General features: G+C 40.8%; 1 protein-coding gene across 1 annotated transcript in view; it reads right to left on the reverse strand.

Annotated features, from left to right (window-relative positions):
- LOC113936205 (putative protein ZNF720) overlaps nucleotides 1–17,026 on the reverse strand; it is a 94,751-nt gene that overhangs the window by 51,355 nt on the left and 26,370 nt on the right. The window contains exon 4 of the mRNA XM_035724912.1: nucleotides 9,135–9,228. Within this exon, the coding sequence (XP_035580805.1) occupies nucleotides 9,135–9,228 (94 nt within the window). The remainder of the gene's footprint in view (nucleotides 1–9,134; nucleotides 9,229–17,026) is intronic.

The following is a 17,026-nucleotide window of genomic DNA, read 5'->3' on the forward strand; positions in this document are numbered from 1 at the left end:
GTGCTAGTTATTCAATGATCTTGAACTGAGCGAGGAGAATTGAATTGACTTTTTTTTTTTTTAAGATTTTATTTTAGGGAGAGAGTGCCCAAGCATGAGCAGGGGAAGGGGCAGAGGGAGAAGCAGACTCCCCGCTGAGCAGGGAGCCCGATGTGGGGCTCGATCCCAGGACCCTGGGATCAAGACCTGAGCCAAAGGCAGACGCTTAAATGACTAAGCCACCCAGGCACCCCTGACATTTTTTTAAAGGGGAGAATCTGCCTGTGAAACCATCTGATGATGGTGCTTTGGTTTATTTACAAATCTTCGGATATGGTGTTATTTAGACTTCCTGTATGATTGGGGTCAATATTAATCACATTTTCCCACAAAAATTTCTTATCATTTAACTTTCAAATTCATTGGAATTGAGTCATGCAATGAATCTAATAATTTCTAATGCACATTAGTGGCTTCATGTTGTTTTTTACTTGTGTCTCATTGAATATCCTTAGCAAGTATGTTGTCATATTCCAAATTTCTGCTCCTAAATTAAGAGATGGTATATCTCTGTGCCTACAAATTAGTAAAAAAAAAATTCATTTTCAGGCAGAATAACAACTCAGCAAAGAGAGAATCCACCGAGTCAATGAGCTTTATTGCTACATTGTCAGTCCGTTACATGTCAGGGCTCAGAATTTCCTGTTTCCTCTATATGAGATCCTATCTGCATCCATGGATCATACAAAAGGTGAGCTTCTCCTAAACTCCATGAAGATGGTCTCTTTAGAGATGCTAATAGGAGGTTGTGATTGTTTTTGGTAACAACAGGAATTCCCCCTCACCCCCATAAAGGTTCCAAGTTCCCCAAGCCTGCACTGTCATTGCCACTACAGGTTAAATAATAATTTGCCGTTCTGAAGGGAGGTGAGGTCATAGAATCACACATCCATATCTCAGGGTCTGGCTGCCTCCCTGTCACACATGCAAGAGTTGTTACAACCTTCACACTCAATCCACCTTCCTGGAAGCAGAAAAGCATTATGTATTTACTGTTTCAGTGTGAGGGACACAGTCCGTAAGGGAAGGAAGCAGATCAACAGTCTCGGTGCCCATGTGAGTAAATGGAATTTTGGGGTGGACTGTTCTCCAGTTCAAAAGCTACATAGGAGTGAGGAAAATTCCTGAGGCATGAGCTGAGCTGGTGGAGAGAAATGGGGCTTTTGGCACTGTACCAATCCCTGATGGCTCACGATGTAATTTACCACACTCCTTACTGGCAGTGTTTGTTGGTGTTGAATCCAAGTAATAATGAAATCTGACTTTTAAGATGCTTAAGGATTACAGTTCTTAAATCAATCTCTTCAGTTTATCTAGACTAATTTTTCAGGATTACTGAAGGGTGCCTGCAATACATTTGTACTTGTAATGAGGAGCAGGGTGGATCTCTTGGAATCATGTAATCCTATACAAGAATAGTCTCTGAGTGAGTTTTTTTTTTTTTAAGATTTTATTTATTTGACAGAGAGACACAGCGAGAGAGGGAACACAAGCAGGGGGAGCGGGAGAGGGAGAAGCAGGCTTCCCACAGAGCAGGAAGCCCGATGCGGGGCTCGATCCCAGGACCCTGAGATCATGATCTGAGCTGAAGGCAGACACTTAACGACTGAGCCACCCAGGTGCCCCGAGAGTTTCTAATATATATTTTTTTCTAACTATGGATTATGATGTACGTAAGGGAGACATTGATTCTGTCTCTCCTAGAACATGTTTTCTGAGGATTATGGAGAGACTGTTGAAGTGAGGAAGAGTATTAAAAAAAACTTTGCATCATGTGTTTCATAGAGCAGTTGCCAGGCTCAAATGCATTTTGTGACATTTTCTCTGGTTTAAAAATATTTTAGTATCAGGTGCCTGGGTGGCTCAGTTGGATAAGCGACTGCCTTCGGCTCAGGTCATGATCCTGGAGTCCCGGGATCGAGTCCCGCATCGGGCTCCCCGCTCAGCAGGGGAGTCTGCTTCTCCCTCTGACCCTCCCCCCTCTCATGCTCTATCTCATTCTCTCTCTCAAATAAATATTTAAAAAATATAAAAATATTTTAGTATCAAGTCTAAGCTCAACATGCATTTCTCCACAACTTTCTACTATGCACAAGATTTCACACATCTCAGTTTATTCGTAATAGTTTCATTTAACTCAGGTGTGAACAAATACATGATTTGAAAGTAGTCAACATCCATTTCTACACATTATGTCAGACTTAAGTTTCATAGGGTATCATGTCAATTGTTTCATAATGTGATATTACTGTGCACTTACTGTGATATCTGACATTGCCCTTTGACACTGGCATACAAGCAAAGAAGTCTTGTCTAATAATGGAGTCATTCTGTTTTCATTAAATCCAGGTTGGTCATAGGGGAAATTCTTTTTCCTATTATACTCAACAGTTCACCTAACATGTTAAGAACCCCAAATCTTGGGGTGCCTGGGTGGCTCAGTCGTTAAGCGTCTGCCTTCGGCTCAGGTCATGATCCCGGGGTCCTGGGATCGAGCCCCGCGTCGGGCTCCCTGCTCCGCGGGAAGCCTGCTTCTCCCTCTCCCACTCCCCCTGCTTGTGTTCCCTCTCTCGCTGTCTCTGTCAAATAAATCTTAAAAAAACAAAAAAAAAACCCAAGTCTTTTCTCATAGCTGATATTGACCTGTAGAATATTTATACCAAAAAAAAAATTGTGAAAACCAAAATTGAAAAAAAAACCCATCAACCTAAATTAAAATGTATAGGAAGCAAAACTAAATATAGGTCTAATTTATTTCAAAACCCAGATGTCATAATTAGTATAGCACAGTAGCTAAGAATATCATCTTTGCTACAACCCCAGCACTCTGTCCCTAAGCAGTGTATGCAGTTTCATTTATTGGCTAACCATTCTGTACCTACTTCGTTTTCATGTGAAAATAAAAACTATGTATGGGCCCTTACTAAAGAGTTGTTAAGATTTTAAAAATGCACACATGGACAGTGTTCATGGCAGTGGTTTATACACATTGTTAATATAAAGGCTAGTACGGTAAAGGATTAGAAGCCTCTTAACAAAAGGACCTATATTTTAGTAATTCTCTTTGAGTAGGAACTAGTAATAAATGCAAACTATTGGCCTTCAGCGGACCTGCTCCATTTAACTCCTACCTCATATTTCCAGTAGGAATCTGGCAACAAAGGTGAATAACCAGTCATCTGGAAACCAGCAGAATAGCCTCCAGACACTTGACAATAGGAGTATCATTTTTATTATAGTTGAAATCCTGAGGAATTTTTCTCTTGTTTACCATTATACCTTCCTTTTCTTTCCACTGGGAGTGGGTAGGTCCACGGATCTTATTCTCAAACACCTGACCACAGCCAACTCCTTGGTTATTCTTTCTAAAGGAATCACCCAGACAACGTCAGGTTTGGGGTTGAAAATTTTTCTTAATGATTTTGGATGCAAACTGTGTTCTATGTTCACAAAGAAGGCAGGGGTGTGTGTTGGCATCACCTGCCTCCTGAGTGTATTTCAGGGGATCGTGGTCAGTCCTGGAACTCCAGGTGGGCAGAATTTAAAGTAAAAGCTCCCAAGTACATTGAGTCCTATATGTTCCTTTTTGGATGCTATATACACTGATAAATTTGATTTTTCCTGTATATGTGACTGCCGAATTGAACAGCTTTACCATCACAAAGAAGGAAGATTTTGGATACTGTTCTGTTACATTTCAAGGAGAAATCACAGTGCCACTATTCGTGAATGTCTATTATCCCCTGGTGTTTTACCTTTGGGGCTCATGATCTGGGCCAGTGGCTCCCTGATTTTCATGCTGCCCAGGAAAAGGAGGCAGGGGTCCACATTCATAGAAATTGGGTTTGCCCCAGATCCTCCCAGGAGACCACAGTTACCCAGAACATCCTCGTCGTGCCAAGCACTTTTGTACCATTGAACACTCTCGCCTCCATCTTCCAGGCGTGTAGTGCTCTTGTTAATAACCCCAATTGGTTAATGGTAAACATCTCTGCACTATTTGCTGCATGTTTCCCAACAGTCTGCCCCTTTCTTCTCGTGAGTCATGACGCCAGACTCTCTGGGCTCTGCTGGGACTGGATAAGGAATACAAATCCCTTAATTAGAGAGATGTAAATTCTATGTTTTAACAATGTTCAGATATTTATTCATTGATCTCCTGCCAAGCCTAAGCTCTATTGTTCAACACATTACAGACAAGTAGTGACCAAGACAGACTGAGTCCTGCCCCAATAATTAAAAGTAAATTGTAATAGCAATTTAAGGGAATGTAAGGGAATTGCTATGTATTTATTGCGGACTTGTATAATTCAAATTTATTAATGTTTACAGTGGAAAGTTTAGAGTCTCTGCGTTAATGAAATGTTAGGTGCTAAAATAATCTGTAGATTACAGAGAAATATTTGAGTAACTTTCAATGTGACAAATGAAGATTTCCCAAATGTTAAGTAGGCATGGGAATTTAGGACAATTTTATCAATAAGGAGGCACGTGATGGTCATTCAAGAAGCTGAAGAAAACAATGGACGTGCAGAATAATGAAGTAGGCTGTGGTGCAGCTGGGTGGCAAATTCAGTTTGGGGCAGCAGAGAAATGATGGGTCAACTTACAAACTTGGCACAATCCATCCTAGAGATGGTATTCATTTGAAATATGAAGTTATGGAAGAAACTTAGTATATTTAAATTCGTGTGAAAATGGGCATATATGAACTTGAATGTGTGTTAATGGAGGGCAAAAAGATATACTTGATCTTTTAAAGATCTCCAGTGAATATGAAAAGTTTATACACACGCAGTCCTGGATAAAAGCATAATTTGGGGATCTATAAAAGGCAATTCTTTTTATTTAGGGATTATATCAATTGACCATACTGGTATTATGACTTTTAGTGGTTCACCCACATGGTCTTCAAAGTGACAAAATTTTATAATGAAGTTGTCATTAAATTTGGAGTAGGTTATAAAAAGTAATTTAAGGAGAGGAAGTTTTTGTTTATGGAAGTTTGTGATTTTGGGAGCTAAACAACCCGAAAAATTACCATCTCGCAGTTCTGGAGGTTCTTAGAAATCTGAAGCCAACCTATTGGTAGGGCCACACTTTATCTCAAGAATTGAGTCTTCCCTTTTTCTAGTTTCTGGGGACTGTCAGCTATCCTTGACCTTCCTCAGCTAGTAGATGCATTTCTCAGTCTCTGCCTTCATCATTACAAACTGTTTTGTGTGTGTCTAAATTTCCCTCTTGTCATTAGGATGGCAGTCATTGAATTCAGGTTTACCTGAATCCAGTCTGACCTCATTTTAGTTTGACTACATCTGCAAAGATCCTATTGCCCAATAAAGTTACAATTACAGGTACTGAGGATTACGACTTGAGGTGGTGGTTTCACACCAGTAGAAACAGATTTACTGCATTCCTAAAACATCATATCCCACAGTAATTAAATATAACACCCTTGTTGGAACACCTCCTTGTTTATACACTTACATAGTTAAATGTACCTGTCTCCTGCTATAACACACATCATGAAATGTGGATCTTTGATTTGTACACATGTGCCTTAACTGGGTGGTTCTGGGTATGAGACTGTTGTACCATCACGTGTGTGCATTCTTACAATGACTGGACAATTGCTGAACTAACCTTGCAAATAGATAAAAACAACGACCACAACAACCATAATATCCTACCTACTGTTTCCAATGTTAAAGAAATTAAACAGGGAAGCCATAGACTCAGGTGACTTTAATGCCTTGGTAGCCTCTGTAAACAAACCCCAACTTAATTCACAGTCAATACACTGGAATGGAAGAAAATGAACTTAAGAACAAACAATTACTGTCAACTAGGCCTTCCAAAAATAAGGCAACTGCTTTAGGTATATCCAATCAAACAATGTCCTTGCTTTTCTTCCATATCCTCTCTATAAAAACCTCATTGCTAGGTCCTACAGGTGGAACATGCCTAGTCATTTGAATAGAGAAATTAACTCTTGAAAATTTGAATGTGTATCACTTCATCTCTTTTTATTTTTTTAGAGATTTTATTTGACTGAGAGACACAGCCAGAGAGAGAGCACAGGCAGGGGGAGTGGGAGAGGGAGAAGCAGGCTTCCCGCGGAGCAGGGAGCCCGATGTAGGGCTCGATCCCAGGACCCTGGGATCATGACCTGAGCCGAAGGCAGACGCTTAACGACTGAGCCACCCAGGCGCCCCGACTTCATCTCTTTTTAAAAGATTTTATTTATTGAGAGAGAGCGAACAGGAGGAGGGGCCGATGGAGAGAGAATGACAGAGTCTCAAACCGACTCTGCACCGAGCTCAGAGTCCATACTGGGGGCTCAATCTCACCATCCTGAGATCTTGACCTTAGCCACAATGAGAATCCCATGCTTAACCAACTGAGTCACCCACGTGGCCCATATGACTTCATCTTTTAACATTAAACACTACCACCTTTCATTTGGAGCACTTTTCTGATGTAGCCTACGTTTCTCTCCCGTTTGCAACGTAGGCTCAGAACTCAGTGTGACATCTTTTCCTGCCTCTCCCCGCTCACCTTCACACATGCGCACAAGAAACTAACAGGACTCCATCTCACTTCCCCAGATTTCACTCCCGGTTATGGCTCCCCACGAGTTTCCCACCAGGTGTTACACATGAGCACAGAGGACTCATGGCACACACTGCCCTTCTCAGGGCCAAAACCTGCAGTCACGCGCTCCTCCCTTCACCTGCCCTGGTCTCCAGAGCACCAGTCTTGAATCCCATCTCAATCAAATCCAGACGTCTGACATCACCCTTCAGGCAAGCTGGGACCAGATCTACGTCAGACCAGATCTCCCTCTGATGGTGTTATCACGTTCAGAGTTTTTGATGCCCTCGCCCATCTCTGCCCTTCCTAGTGCCAAAACTTCACATGTGTGCAGAGAAAGAACACAGGTGAACCCCTCAAGGTCCTGAGTCAGGCACCTGCCACAATGCAGAGGACACCAGAGCGGATGGGGAACAGGGATTGGTCATCCCTGATCACCCTGTGCAATATGAACACTTAAGGTGCCCATCAGTCCAACCTCTCCAGCAGACCTTCTGACACCCCTGGATACCTGTTTCAAACTTCAGGCCTAACACTGTGGGCACAGAGCTCAGCTGCCCCCGAACCTCCATAGGAGATAGTCCCTCTGCCTAAACGAGGCTTGCAGAGCCTAAGAAAATTGTCAGTTCAGATTCTGCCAATAACCTGAGACCACAAAACTGCCCTCCACACTCCTCTGCCAGGCCCTGATCCTCACTTCTCAAAACAGTTCAGAAAACAGAATTCCTGTCAGCTCCATCTCCTGGGTGGCCCAAGTTGGCATTCACACTGTCCTGAGGCTCAGACTCAGGTAAAGGAGAACAAAGGACTTATAATTTGGTGGGTCAGTTTCACCTTTCCGGTTAAAACAGTGCTTCCAAGATAACACACAGCATCCCACCTTCCACTCCTGGGATGTCCATTGATAGTCCACGCATTAAAGTTAACCAAATACATAAAAACCCTTCAGATTTCCCTCAGAGCCTCTACTCCACCCTTCCTTCCTGTCTCCCAGTCTGCTCTCTATATATGTGCCATCAGATCCAACATTGTTTTTAAGCTTACTGATCATGAAAATAGAATTTCTACTCCCAAGAAGGCACAGCCAGTATCCAAATCCTACTGGGAAAAATGATCATATAGTACAGGGCATTAGAAAGTTTAACATGTATGATGTATGCAAGATTCCCAGCAGTGTCCTGGGCCCTGCATCCTCATATACCTGGAGCACGTAGTAGATGCTCAATAAACATTCCTTTCACGAATGAGCACATACGATTTATCCCCAACAGCCTTGCTCAGATTCCCCTGCCTTATCTAGACCCTTCCCAACTTGCAGGGGATGAGCAGAAAATCTCATCTTTGTGGAAGCTGCTAGTAGTCTTCACTGGGAATGGCAGTTATTTGTTGACATAGGATGGTTTGGTATGAGGGACTCAGGTGTGCTCTTCTGCTTTCTCTAGATTAGGGCTACTGGAAACAAAGCCTGGGAACAGCAACATCAATGGCTGTTAGAAGTACACATCAATGGGCTTCATCCACACCTAGGGATTCATGATATCGGAGTGTGGGTTCCCAGAGTCTGTTTTTAATGGGAACCTCAACTGGTTTGTATATATATATGAAATTTTGACAAGCAATGTTCAGAAGAGCTGGTCTCAGGTTTTGCTTCACGTTGGGAACCCCTGTGTAGCTTTTAGAACTACCATTTCTAATGTCCCAGCCCTAAAGTTTCTGGCACTTTGTCCTTGATGGAGCCTAGCATTAATTAGGTCTTAATGAAGTGGCCCAACTCATTCCACTGTGACACCAATGTAAACATTGAGGCTCTCAAGTACATATTTTTTTCTTTTTAAGACCTATTTCAAAGGGGAGGGGCAGAGAGAGTCTTAAGTAGACTCCACAATGAGTGCGGAGCCCAACACAGAGCTTGATCCCAGACCCTGAGATCAAAACTTGAGCGGAAACCAAGGGTCGGATGCCCAACTGTCTGCACCCAGGCACCCCCTCAAGTACATTTCTGAGGACAGAGCACAGGGTCTAGTCAGTGGGAAAGCCTCCATGGGGAGGGCTGTTCTGCATAAGACTCGATGGGGGGGTCAGTCTACACAACATTCCTGATTTTGTACCATACTTTGTGTGTGTCTGCAGGAGACCAGTGCACCCAAAAATTAGAGTAAATCACATTGGGGCCTCCACTTTGAAACTACCTAGGTGTACAGATTTTCACATGCTTCCACAAGCAATGGAATAGCAATCAGATCACATACACTCTCACTGGCCATGGGGATGCTTTTGGATTTCACTGTGAATGTCATGGAAGACACTAGAACAGAAGTCCTTAGAGGATGTAGGAGCACATGAAGAGTGAGACAGGAGATGTCCCTCTGTGACCACCAGAGAATTAAACATAAGCTTCCAGAATCATTCCATTCAAGCAGAGCATCCTAAGCCACATTTTAAGGTCGAGGTTTCTCCTTTAGCCCCCACCTGTGTCATCTGCTTCATTCATTCCCACCTACCTGGGTGTGTGGCTACTGTCTCCTTTCTCTTCATGGGTCGGGCTCTTTCCTTTTCTAAAGAAGTTGACCAGACACAGTCTGGAGAGAGCAAGCCCTGTTTATAAGAAAAAAACATGACTTGATGGAGAATGCACAATTTCAAATCCAGCACTATGCTCGGTAGAGAAGCATATAGAAAATTATTTCTTTTTTTTTTAAAGATTTTATTTATTTATTTGAGAGAGAGAATGAGAGATAGCACGAGAGGGAAGAGGGTCAGAGGGAGAAGCAGACTCCCCGCTGAGCTGGGAGCCCGATGTGGGACTCGACCCCGGGACTCCAGGTTCATGACCTGAGCCGAAGGCAGTGGCTTAACCAACTGAGCCACCCAGGCGCCCCTAGAAAATTATTTCTTGAAATGCAATTCTGTAATGGCCTTTTTAGAATACTTAGGAAAGCTTTTTCAATGTTAAGCTCCTTAACTCCGCTTACAAGTACTACTGAATCAAAAATAATAGATATCTGGGGCGCCTGGGTGGCTCAGTTGGTTGAGCGTCTGCCTTCGGCTCGGGTCGTGGTCCCGGAGTCCTGGGACTGAGCCCCGTATCAGGCTCCTTGCTCAGCGGGGAGCCTGCTTCTCCCTCTCCCTCTGCCCCTGGTGCTCCCCCTACTTGTGCTCTTTTGGTCAAATAAATAAAATCTTAAAAAAAATAGAAATCTGATTTTAAGATGTGAGCAACAATATTCTATGCCATGTAGTTTCTAGAATTATCACAAATATAGAGGGAAGGTTGCAGATAACCTCAGGGAAGGGAAATGTTCAAGCCAAGATAAAACATCATGAATACTTCCTTACACCAACAAACGCCTGATTATTTCCTTGAAATGATGTCATTTGGGCTGAGTTACACTATAAAATTTTAAGACATGTGAACATATAATTATATACTTGTTTCCTTTTGCTAAAAATACAAAAATAAAGACAACATCTGTGCCATTGTGCAGAATAAAATGGAAACTTAAAGGTCCAGACTAATTTAGAACCTTTATTTGCAAAGACCAGGATCTCCAGTATACAAAGGTGAGAGCCTTCATTTTCCGGGGGAATCTGGCAGAGAGACCCTGAACAAAGTGAACAAAGTTAACATCAGCTGTAATGAGAAAAATTGGAATCATGGGCCTGAAGCACATAGGACTCATCACTGCTGCGATATTGGTTACTAAAAAAAAAAAAAAACAAAAAAAAAAACCCAAATAGGATTTCAAATGTGAAAATATAGCAGTTATGAAATTTCAAGCCACAGATTGTTCCCATGTCCTGTAATCTTTATTTCAAAGTCTTTCTTTGAAGCAATCTAGACAGCAAGTTTCTTTTTCAGAACATTGACTTATCCCGGGCACAACAGCCACCTGGTTTGTTCATGTTCATCTAGTTTCCAAAGACTCAGACCACACCCAGACAGAACCTAAATATTATATATTCTCCCCCTTCACTGGGGTCCTGAAACCCAACACATCCCCAAGTGAGAATCTTGAGTATCAACACATCCTCTTGTTGATCTGTCATAGTGGGAATATTTTCAATAGTACCATGTCATGAATTCATGGTAGGAATTCTTCATGCTGCTTAAAAAGCCCAGTTGGAGAAAATGGAGAGACAGCCCCAGGGATGTAAGAGAGAAATATCCTAAAGAGTTCACGTTGACTATCATTAAAAGGATAAATAGTCCAAAACAAAATCGTTAGGAAGGACAAACAGAGGTAGAGAAGTGTACGTGCAAATTTTACACACATGGCATTTGGGTAAGAAATGGGGACACTGCCCTGAGCTAAGTCAAGACAAAACTTACCTGAGAAGCAGCCATTTCTTCCTCTCCCTCCTGCTCTTGATTGTTTTCTCGGGTGAGAGTGTGTAGAGAAATCACACCTGTAAGCCTTTAAAAGCCTCAACACGGCCTCATTACCTGCTATCATCAGCTCAGAGGCAGAAGGATCTTGAAATGCACAAACGGCCGACCTCTCCTTTGTCACAGGAAAGATTCAGAAAAAAGGAGCTCCTATGTGGACACTTGTGTGTTTTTCTCCTTCCTGGTTTCAGATGTCCTCCCCTCCCACAGAAAACCACAAGTCCTGCCACAGCACGGGGAACGTGGGCTGCACTGACCTGCCCCTTCCAATCGCAGACCAAACAGTCTGTTATCTTCTCTTCACCAGAAAGCCGGACTCAGCTCTCACGAGTGTATCTGCGAATCCTGGGGCTTCACCCTGGTCTACCCGAGAAGCACCTGAAGCACACGGTTAAAGCAGCACTGATGTGCCCACCCTGACCAATAGACAGACTCTGGCAGAGGGCCCAGGTGATGGTGGTTCTTAAAACTCGCCATGGGATCTTCTCTGTAAACCCCGGCTGATAAGCACTTAAGTGCTTTCAAGTTTTAATGTGCATAGAAATCATTTGGTGTTCCAGGTTCCATAGAAGAAATGGTGATTCTGAAGGTTTGGAATGGGGTCCGAGAATTGGCATCTATCACAAGTTCCTTGTTAGTGCTGAGGCTGCTCCTGGAGACCCTCGTTTAGTGGCTACACTAGAGAATGCAGGCACAGCACACCTGAGCCCCCCACACCCACCATCTTACGTCAACACAAAAAACTCCTGGTGAGTTCCCAGGAAAGAGTTTACTATTTACTTTTCACTGTTGTGAGTTTACTGTCGGTTCCCAGCAAAGACCAACATCACCACCCTGAAGGACCACATGCTTATATAGCACCTTAAGGTTTACAGAAAGAAGGCTAGTGAATGCACTGATGTCTGAGCAAGTCTCTATTTGGAAAACAACGTGTATACACTGATTACTGCAATGTTGATTGAGCACTAATTTTGTGTTCACAAGGAAGTTATGGTGCACCGTGTTGGCAACTTCACATATATGATATTTCATCCCAATAATACCCTGCGAGCTGGGTAGGCACTAGGGGTCCTGTACTAACCATGAAGATGTAGATACTGGGCCCCACCTATCTACCTCATCTTCTGTTTCCCTATTGATTAAAAAAAAAGCGTTCGTATACTATAAGAGTGAAATACGGAAGAACAGAAAAATACAGAAAGGGTAAATTAGTAGTTCTGAGAGTTTTTGTTGTTGCGTTTACATTTTTTTAACAGGATAGAGAAATGTTTTTTTTTTTTTTTTTAAGATTTTATTTATTTGAGAGAGAGAGAGAGCACAAGCAGGGGGAGCGGCAGGCAGAGGGAGAAGGAGACTCCCCCCTGGTTTTGAGTGATGGGATGTCTCAGGTCCGTGATGTTTCCTGTCTTTGTGCAATTCCATCTTTTTGCAACTTGAAACCCTTTACTTCTCTACCTCTGAGGTGTCCTGCTCAATGGGCTTCTTTTCATTGACTTGTTTTTCTTGTTCTACTGAAGGCTGGCTCTCTGAATATTCCTCCCCTATATCATAGAATCTCCTGTCAGTTCTCACTTCTTTCTCCTCAGGCTTTTTACATGCCCTGAACAATTTTCACCATGAAATAATGACCTAGAGCTTTTGAGATGGTTTGCGATGGGGGTGGGTCAGCTTTGATGCCCAAGATCCTTTGGGAGTTGGCAGTTTCTGGATATCGAAGAGGACGACCGCCTGTCGTGCTTAGTGGATGGACACTGGATACTCGGGCTGCTCCGTGTAGACCGGGATTAAAGAAACAGCACATGTAATCCAGGCGGGGTCAGTGGCCCCAAAAAAGTGCAAAGTCCTGAAAAATGCAGAGTACTTGCCTCTGCCAGAACTTAAGAAACTCATTAGAGGATGAACGAGCACATTACTGAATACCAAATACCAAATAGAGGTGTTATAGGGAATAGCATAAATCATTCCATAACCTGCAATCAGTTCTTACCAACACTGTCTTTAAAATCATATGACAAACTTGATTTCTTAAAGAATAAAATTTTGGGGGCACCTGGGTGGCTCGGTCGTTAAGCGTCTGCCTTCGGCTCAGGTCATGATCCCAGGGTCCTGGAATCGAGCCCCGCGTCGGGCTCCCTGCTCCGCGGGAAGCCTGCTTCTCCCTCCCCCACTCCCCCTGCTTGTGTTCCCTCTCTCGCCGTGTCTCTCTCTGTCAAATAAACAAAATCTTTAAAATAAAATAAAATAAAATTTTTAAAAATAGAATCAACCTAGATATCTAAAAACTGGAGGTCTGTCAAATAACATATACTACATGCATTGAACTGAAGGCCAGTTGTATATCGAATAATTGTTCTGGAGCATTCATTATAAATAAGAGAAAAATGCTTACAGTTTAACTAGGAAACAACCTAGAACTTTGGCTTTGTGATCAGATGGACAGTTTCAAGTGTGGTTCCACAGTTGTTACCAAAGCAACATCTCTTCTTGGGTAAATATTTCAAACACTTCTGAATGAGAAATAAATTATATTCTTTACTATTATATGTGCATTATGACTCCGTCTCTACAGAAACATACACTCGGATTTTCTAGCTGTATAATGTTAAGTCTTTTATAAATATAGATGGAAATTTAGTTAAAAAGACGCATGCTATTTTATGTGCATGTTGTGTCATACAATGTGATGCAGCTTTTCTCAACATTTGTGTGATCTACTTTAGAGATTTTCTTTAAAAAGATTTATTTGAGAGAGAGACAGAGTGCAACGGACAGACCATGAGCGGGGGGAGGGGCAGAGGCAGAGGGAGAGCTACCAGCCGGCTCCCCATGAGCAGGGAGCCTGTCGCGGGTCTTGCTCTGAGGACCCTGGGATCGTGACTTGAGTCAAAGGCAGACGCTTAACCAACGGAGCCACCCCGGCGCCCCTAGAGATGTTTTATTAGTAAAAATGGAATTAGGACATACCTTAAAATATCCATGTAAATATTTTCTTATTGATCACCTATGTCATTATTTATTTCCTCCATATAAAGAAAATGTGATTTCTGTTTCAGACAGATTTGTATATATCGCATTGAGTTGTGGAATGTAAACTGTAATTACTGCTTCAAAGGTGAATGAATTCAAAATTTTTATAGCTACTGGACAGGAGCTATTCCCCAAAGTTACACTTATATCCCATTTTATACACAGTGTATGTTCTTCCTCCTGGCCTCACCAACGCTCCTTATTACCACTCATTTTAATCTTGTCTGTCATGAGGCTAAAAGTGATGTCTCTGTATTTATTTGTATTCTACTTACTAGCTGTGAAATTTGAGCAATTTTCATTATTGAATATTCAAGTTATTCTATCGATTAATTTTTCCTATACTTAGAAAAATAAGCTTTAAATTGCAGAGGTATTTTTTGTCTTTTAATCCTGTTTAATAATTAAAATATTTTCTCCACTAATTTTTATTTACTTATAATATCTAAGAAAATGTGTATGTTCTTTACTATATTGTTATATATCTACCATAATTCTAATTTTGTCTTTGGTTGAAGGCATGCACTAGTGCTTGCTTGAAAATGCTATATATTCCCATATATTTAGTCAAAATATTCTAAGATGATGTTTAACTCTTTTTAGAAATTATTTGTATTTTTTTCCATTTCAAATCGTTTATATTAAAGTTGTATGCAAATAAATCCATACCACTCACTAGACAGTCTATTCCGGAGAACATAGTAATTAACTGTATATTCCAAAGGTGCTTTTTCCTACTGACCTATGTCTGTTTCCAGACTGTCTTCAGATTCTCCAACTTCAACATCAGCTCCTCCCTAGCCCTCTAGCCTGCTGGACTTCCTTGCAGACATCAGACTTGCCATCTTTCACAAGTGGGTTAGCAAATTCATCAAAGAAGTCTTTCCCTCTCTCTATATATGGAGAGATACAAAGACAAATAGAGATCTATTTCTACTTTATGATATGCCTATATCTATTTCTGTATCTCTAGGTCTATAGAAATATATTGAAGATACAAAAAGAGATACATAGATATCCATTCTATTGATACTGTTTCCTTGGAGAAACCCAGATTTTAGCATCGGTACATTTTCTTCATCCAACATCAAAGTGTGGAACATAACTCATACTAATGTGTAATTTGACAAAACATCCTTCCCATGTGCTTCTTTTAAACTGTTTTTGTATTATCACAAAATTTAAAACACAGGAGAAAGTTAAATCCTAAAATTCTCTTTGAACTCTTACACATATATGTGTGTTTAATAGTTCAACTTATGTAGTCTTGATATAATACTAGGTCTTCTTATACAGGCATTTCTTATTTGGGGTTCTTTTTAAACAGCTTTATTTGCATAGAATTTACATGCTGTATAATTTACCCATTTAAAATGTACAAATGGTAGGTTTTTAACTGATTCACAATAGGTGCAAGGAAACCATAGTCAATTTTACCTCGAATCACCTCTTAAAGAGACTTCATATTCTTTAACTGTCACCATCCCCATTGTCTTATCCCTGCGGCTAGGAAACCCCTAATCTGCTTATTTCACTTTTTATCAGTTTCATTGAGATATAATTAACATATAACATTATTTTAAGGTGCATTATGATTTATGTATATATTGCAAAACATAGTTATCACCTCAGAGTTACAAGTTTTCGTGTGATAAGAATTTTTAAGAGCTATTCTCTTAGCAACTTTCAAATGTATTGTTTTTTTGTTTTGTTTTGTTTTTAAAGATTTTATTTATTTATTTGACAGAGAAAGAGAGAGCGAGAGCAGGAACACCAGCTGGGGGAGTGGGAGAGGGAGAAGCAGGCTTCCCGCTGAGCAGGGAGCCCGATGCGGGGCTCGATCCCAGGACCCTGGGATCATGACCTGAGCCGAAGGCAGACGCTTAACAACTGAGCCACCCAGGCGCCCTCAAATGTATTGTTAATTATATCTAGTATACATTGTACATACGTACCATATTATCTACTCATCTGACAATGAACAAGGTATTTCCATTATTTTGGCTATTATGAATAATGTTGCATGTTTTTCACATATTTGTGAATTTTCTAGTTTTGAACTTATAACTGACATCTATTTTCATGCCATAGTGGTTGGAAAAGATTCTTGGTATGATTTCAATTATAAATTTATTAAGACTTGTTTTGTGGCCCAGCATATACTCTATACTGGAGAATGTTCCATGTGCATGTGAGAAGAATGTGTTTTCAGATGTTGCTGGATGCAGTGTTAGACGTCTGTCTGCTTCATATCATTGAAGTCTGAGGTCCCCTTATTGATTTTCTGTCTGGATAATCTACCCATTATTGAAGGCACAGTATTGAAGTCCCCTTCTAATGTATTGTTGTCTCTTCCTTTGTTCTCGTCTGTTAATAGTTGCTAAATGTGTTAAGTGCTTTTATGTTGGGTGTGTGAATAATTATAAAAGTTATATTCATTTGTCAAATTGACCCTTTTATTTTTTTAGGAAAAACAGGTTATATATACTTGAAAAAGTATAAAAGATTACTATAGATCAAACAAAATTTGTTAAAAGTGACTGCTATGTATTCAAATTCGAACGAAACAACACAACAATCCAATGCACAAAAAGATTATTATATAGCTCAAGGAGCAGAAAGCAATAAAAAGAAATGTCTTGTCAATACAGACACTACATGAACATACAAACCTACAGCTTTAATGTAACACAAACAAATCATAAGTACATGTGTTATCTACCTTTCTTCAATATTAAGGGAGTAAATATTTTATATTTAGTAAATGCATATATAATGTATACAACTATTAGTCACATGTAAGCTATGCTAAAAACTTTGAATCAACTAGAATGTAAAGGTTTCTTATGGGAAGATGTACATTTCAGAAAAAACCCAGCTTCAACTAAATCCACTATCACAACTATGGCAAAAGTGACCCGTATAAAGCCTATCATTTACAACTGTATATAAAGAAATACTGCCCTGAAATAATATCAG

This window comes from Zalophus californianus, chromosome 17 (genome assembly GCF_009762305.2).
Source record: "Zalophus californianus isolate mZalCal1 chromosome 17, mZalCal1.pri.v2, whole genome shotgun sequence".
Lineage (NCBI taxonomy): Eukaryota > Metazoa > Chordata > Mammalia > Carnivora > Otariidae > Zalophus > Zalophus californianus.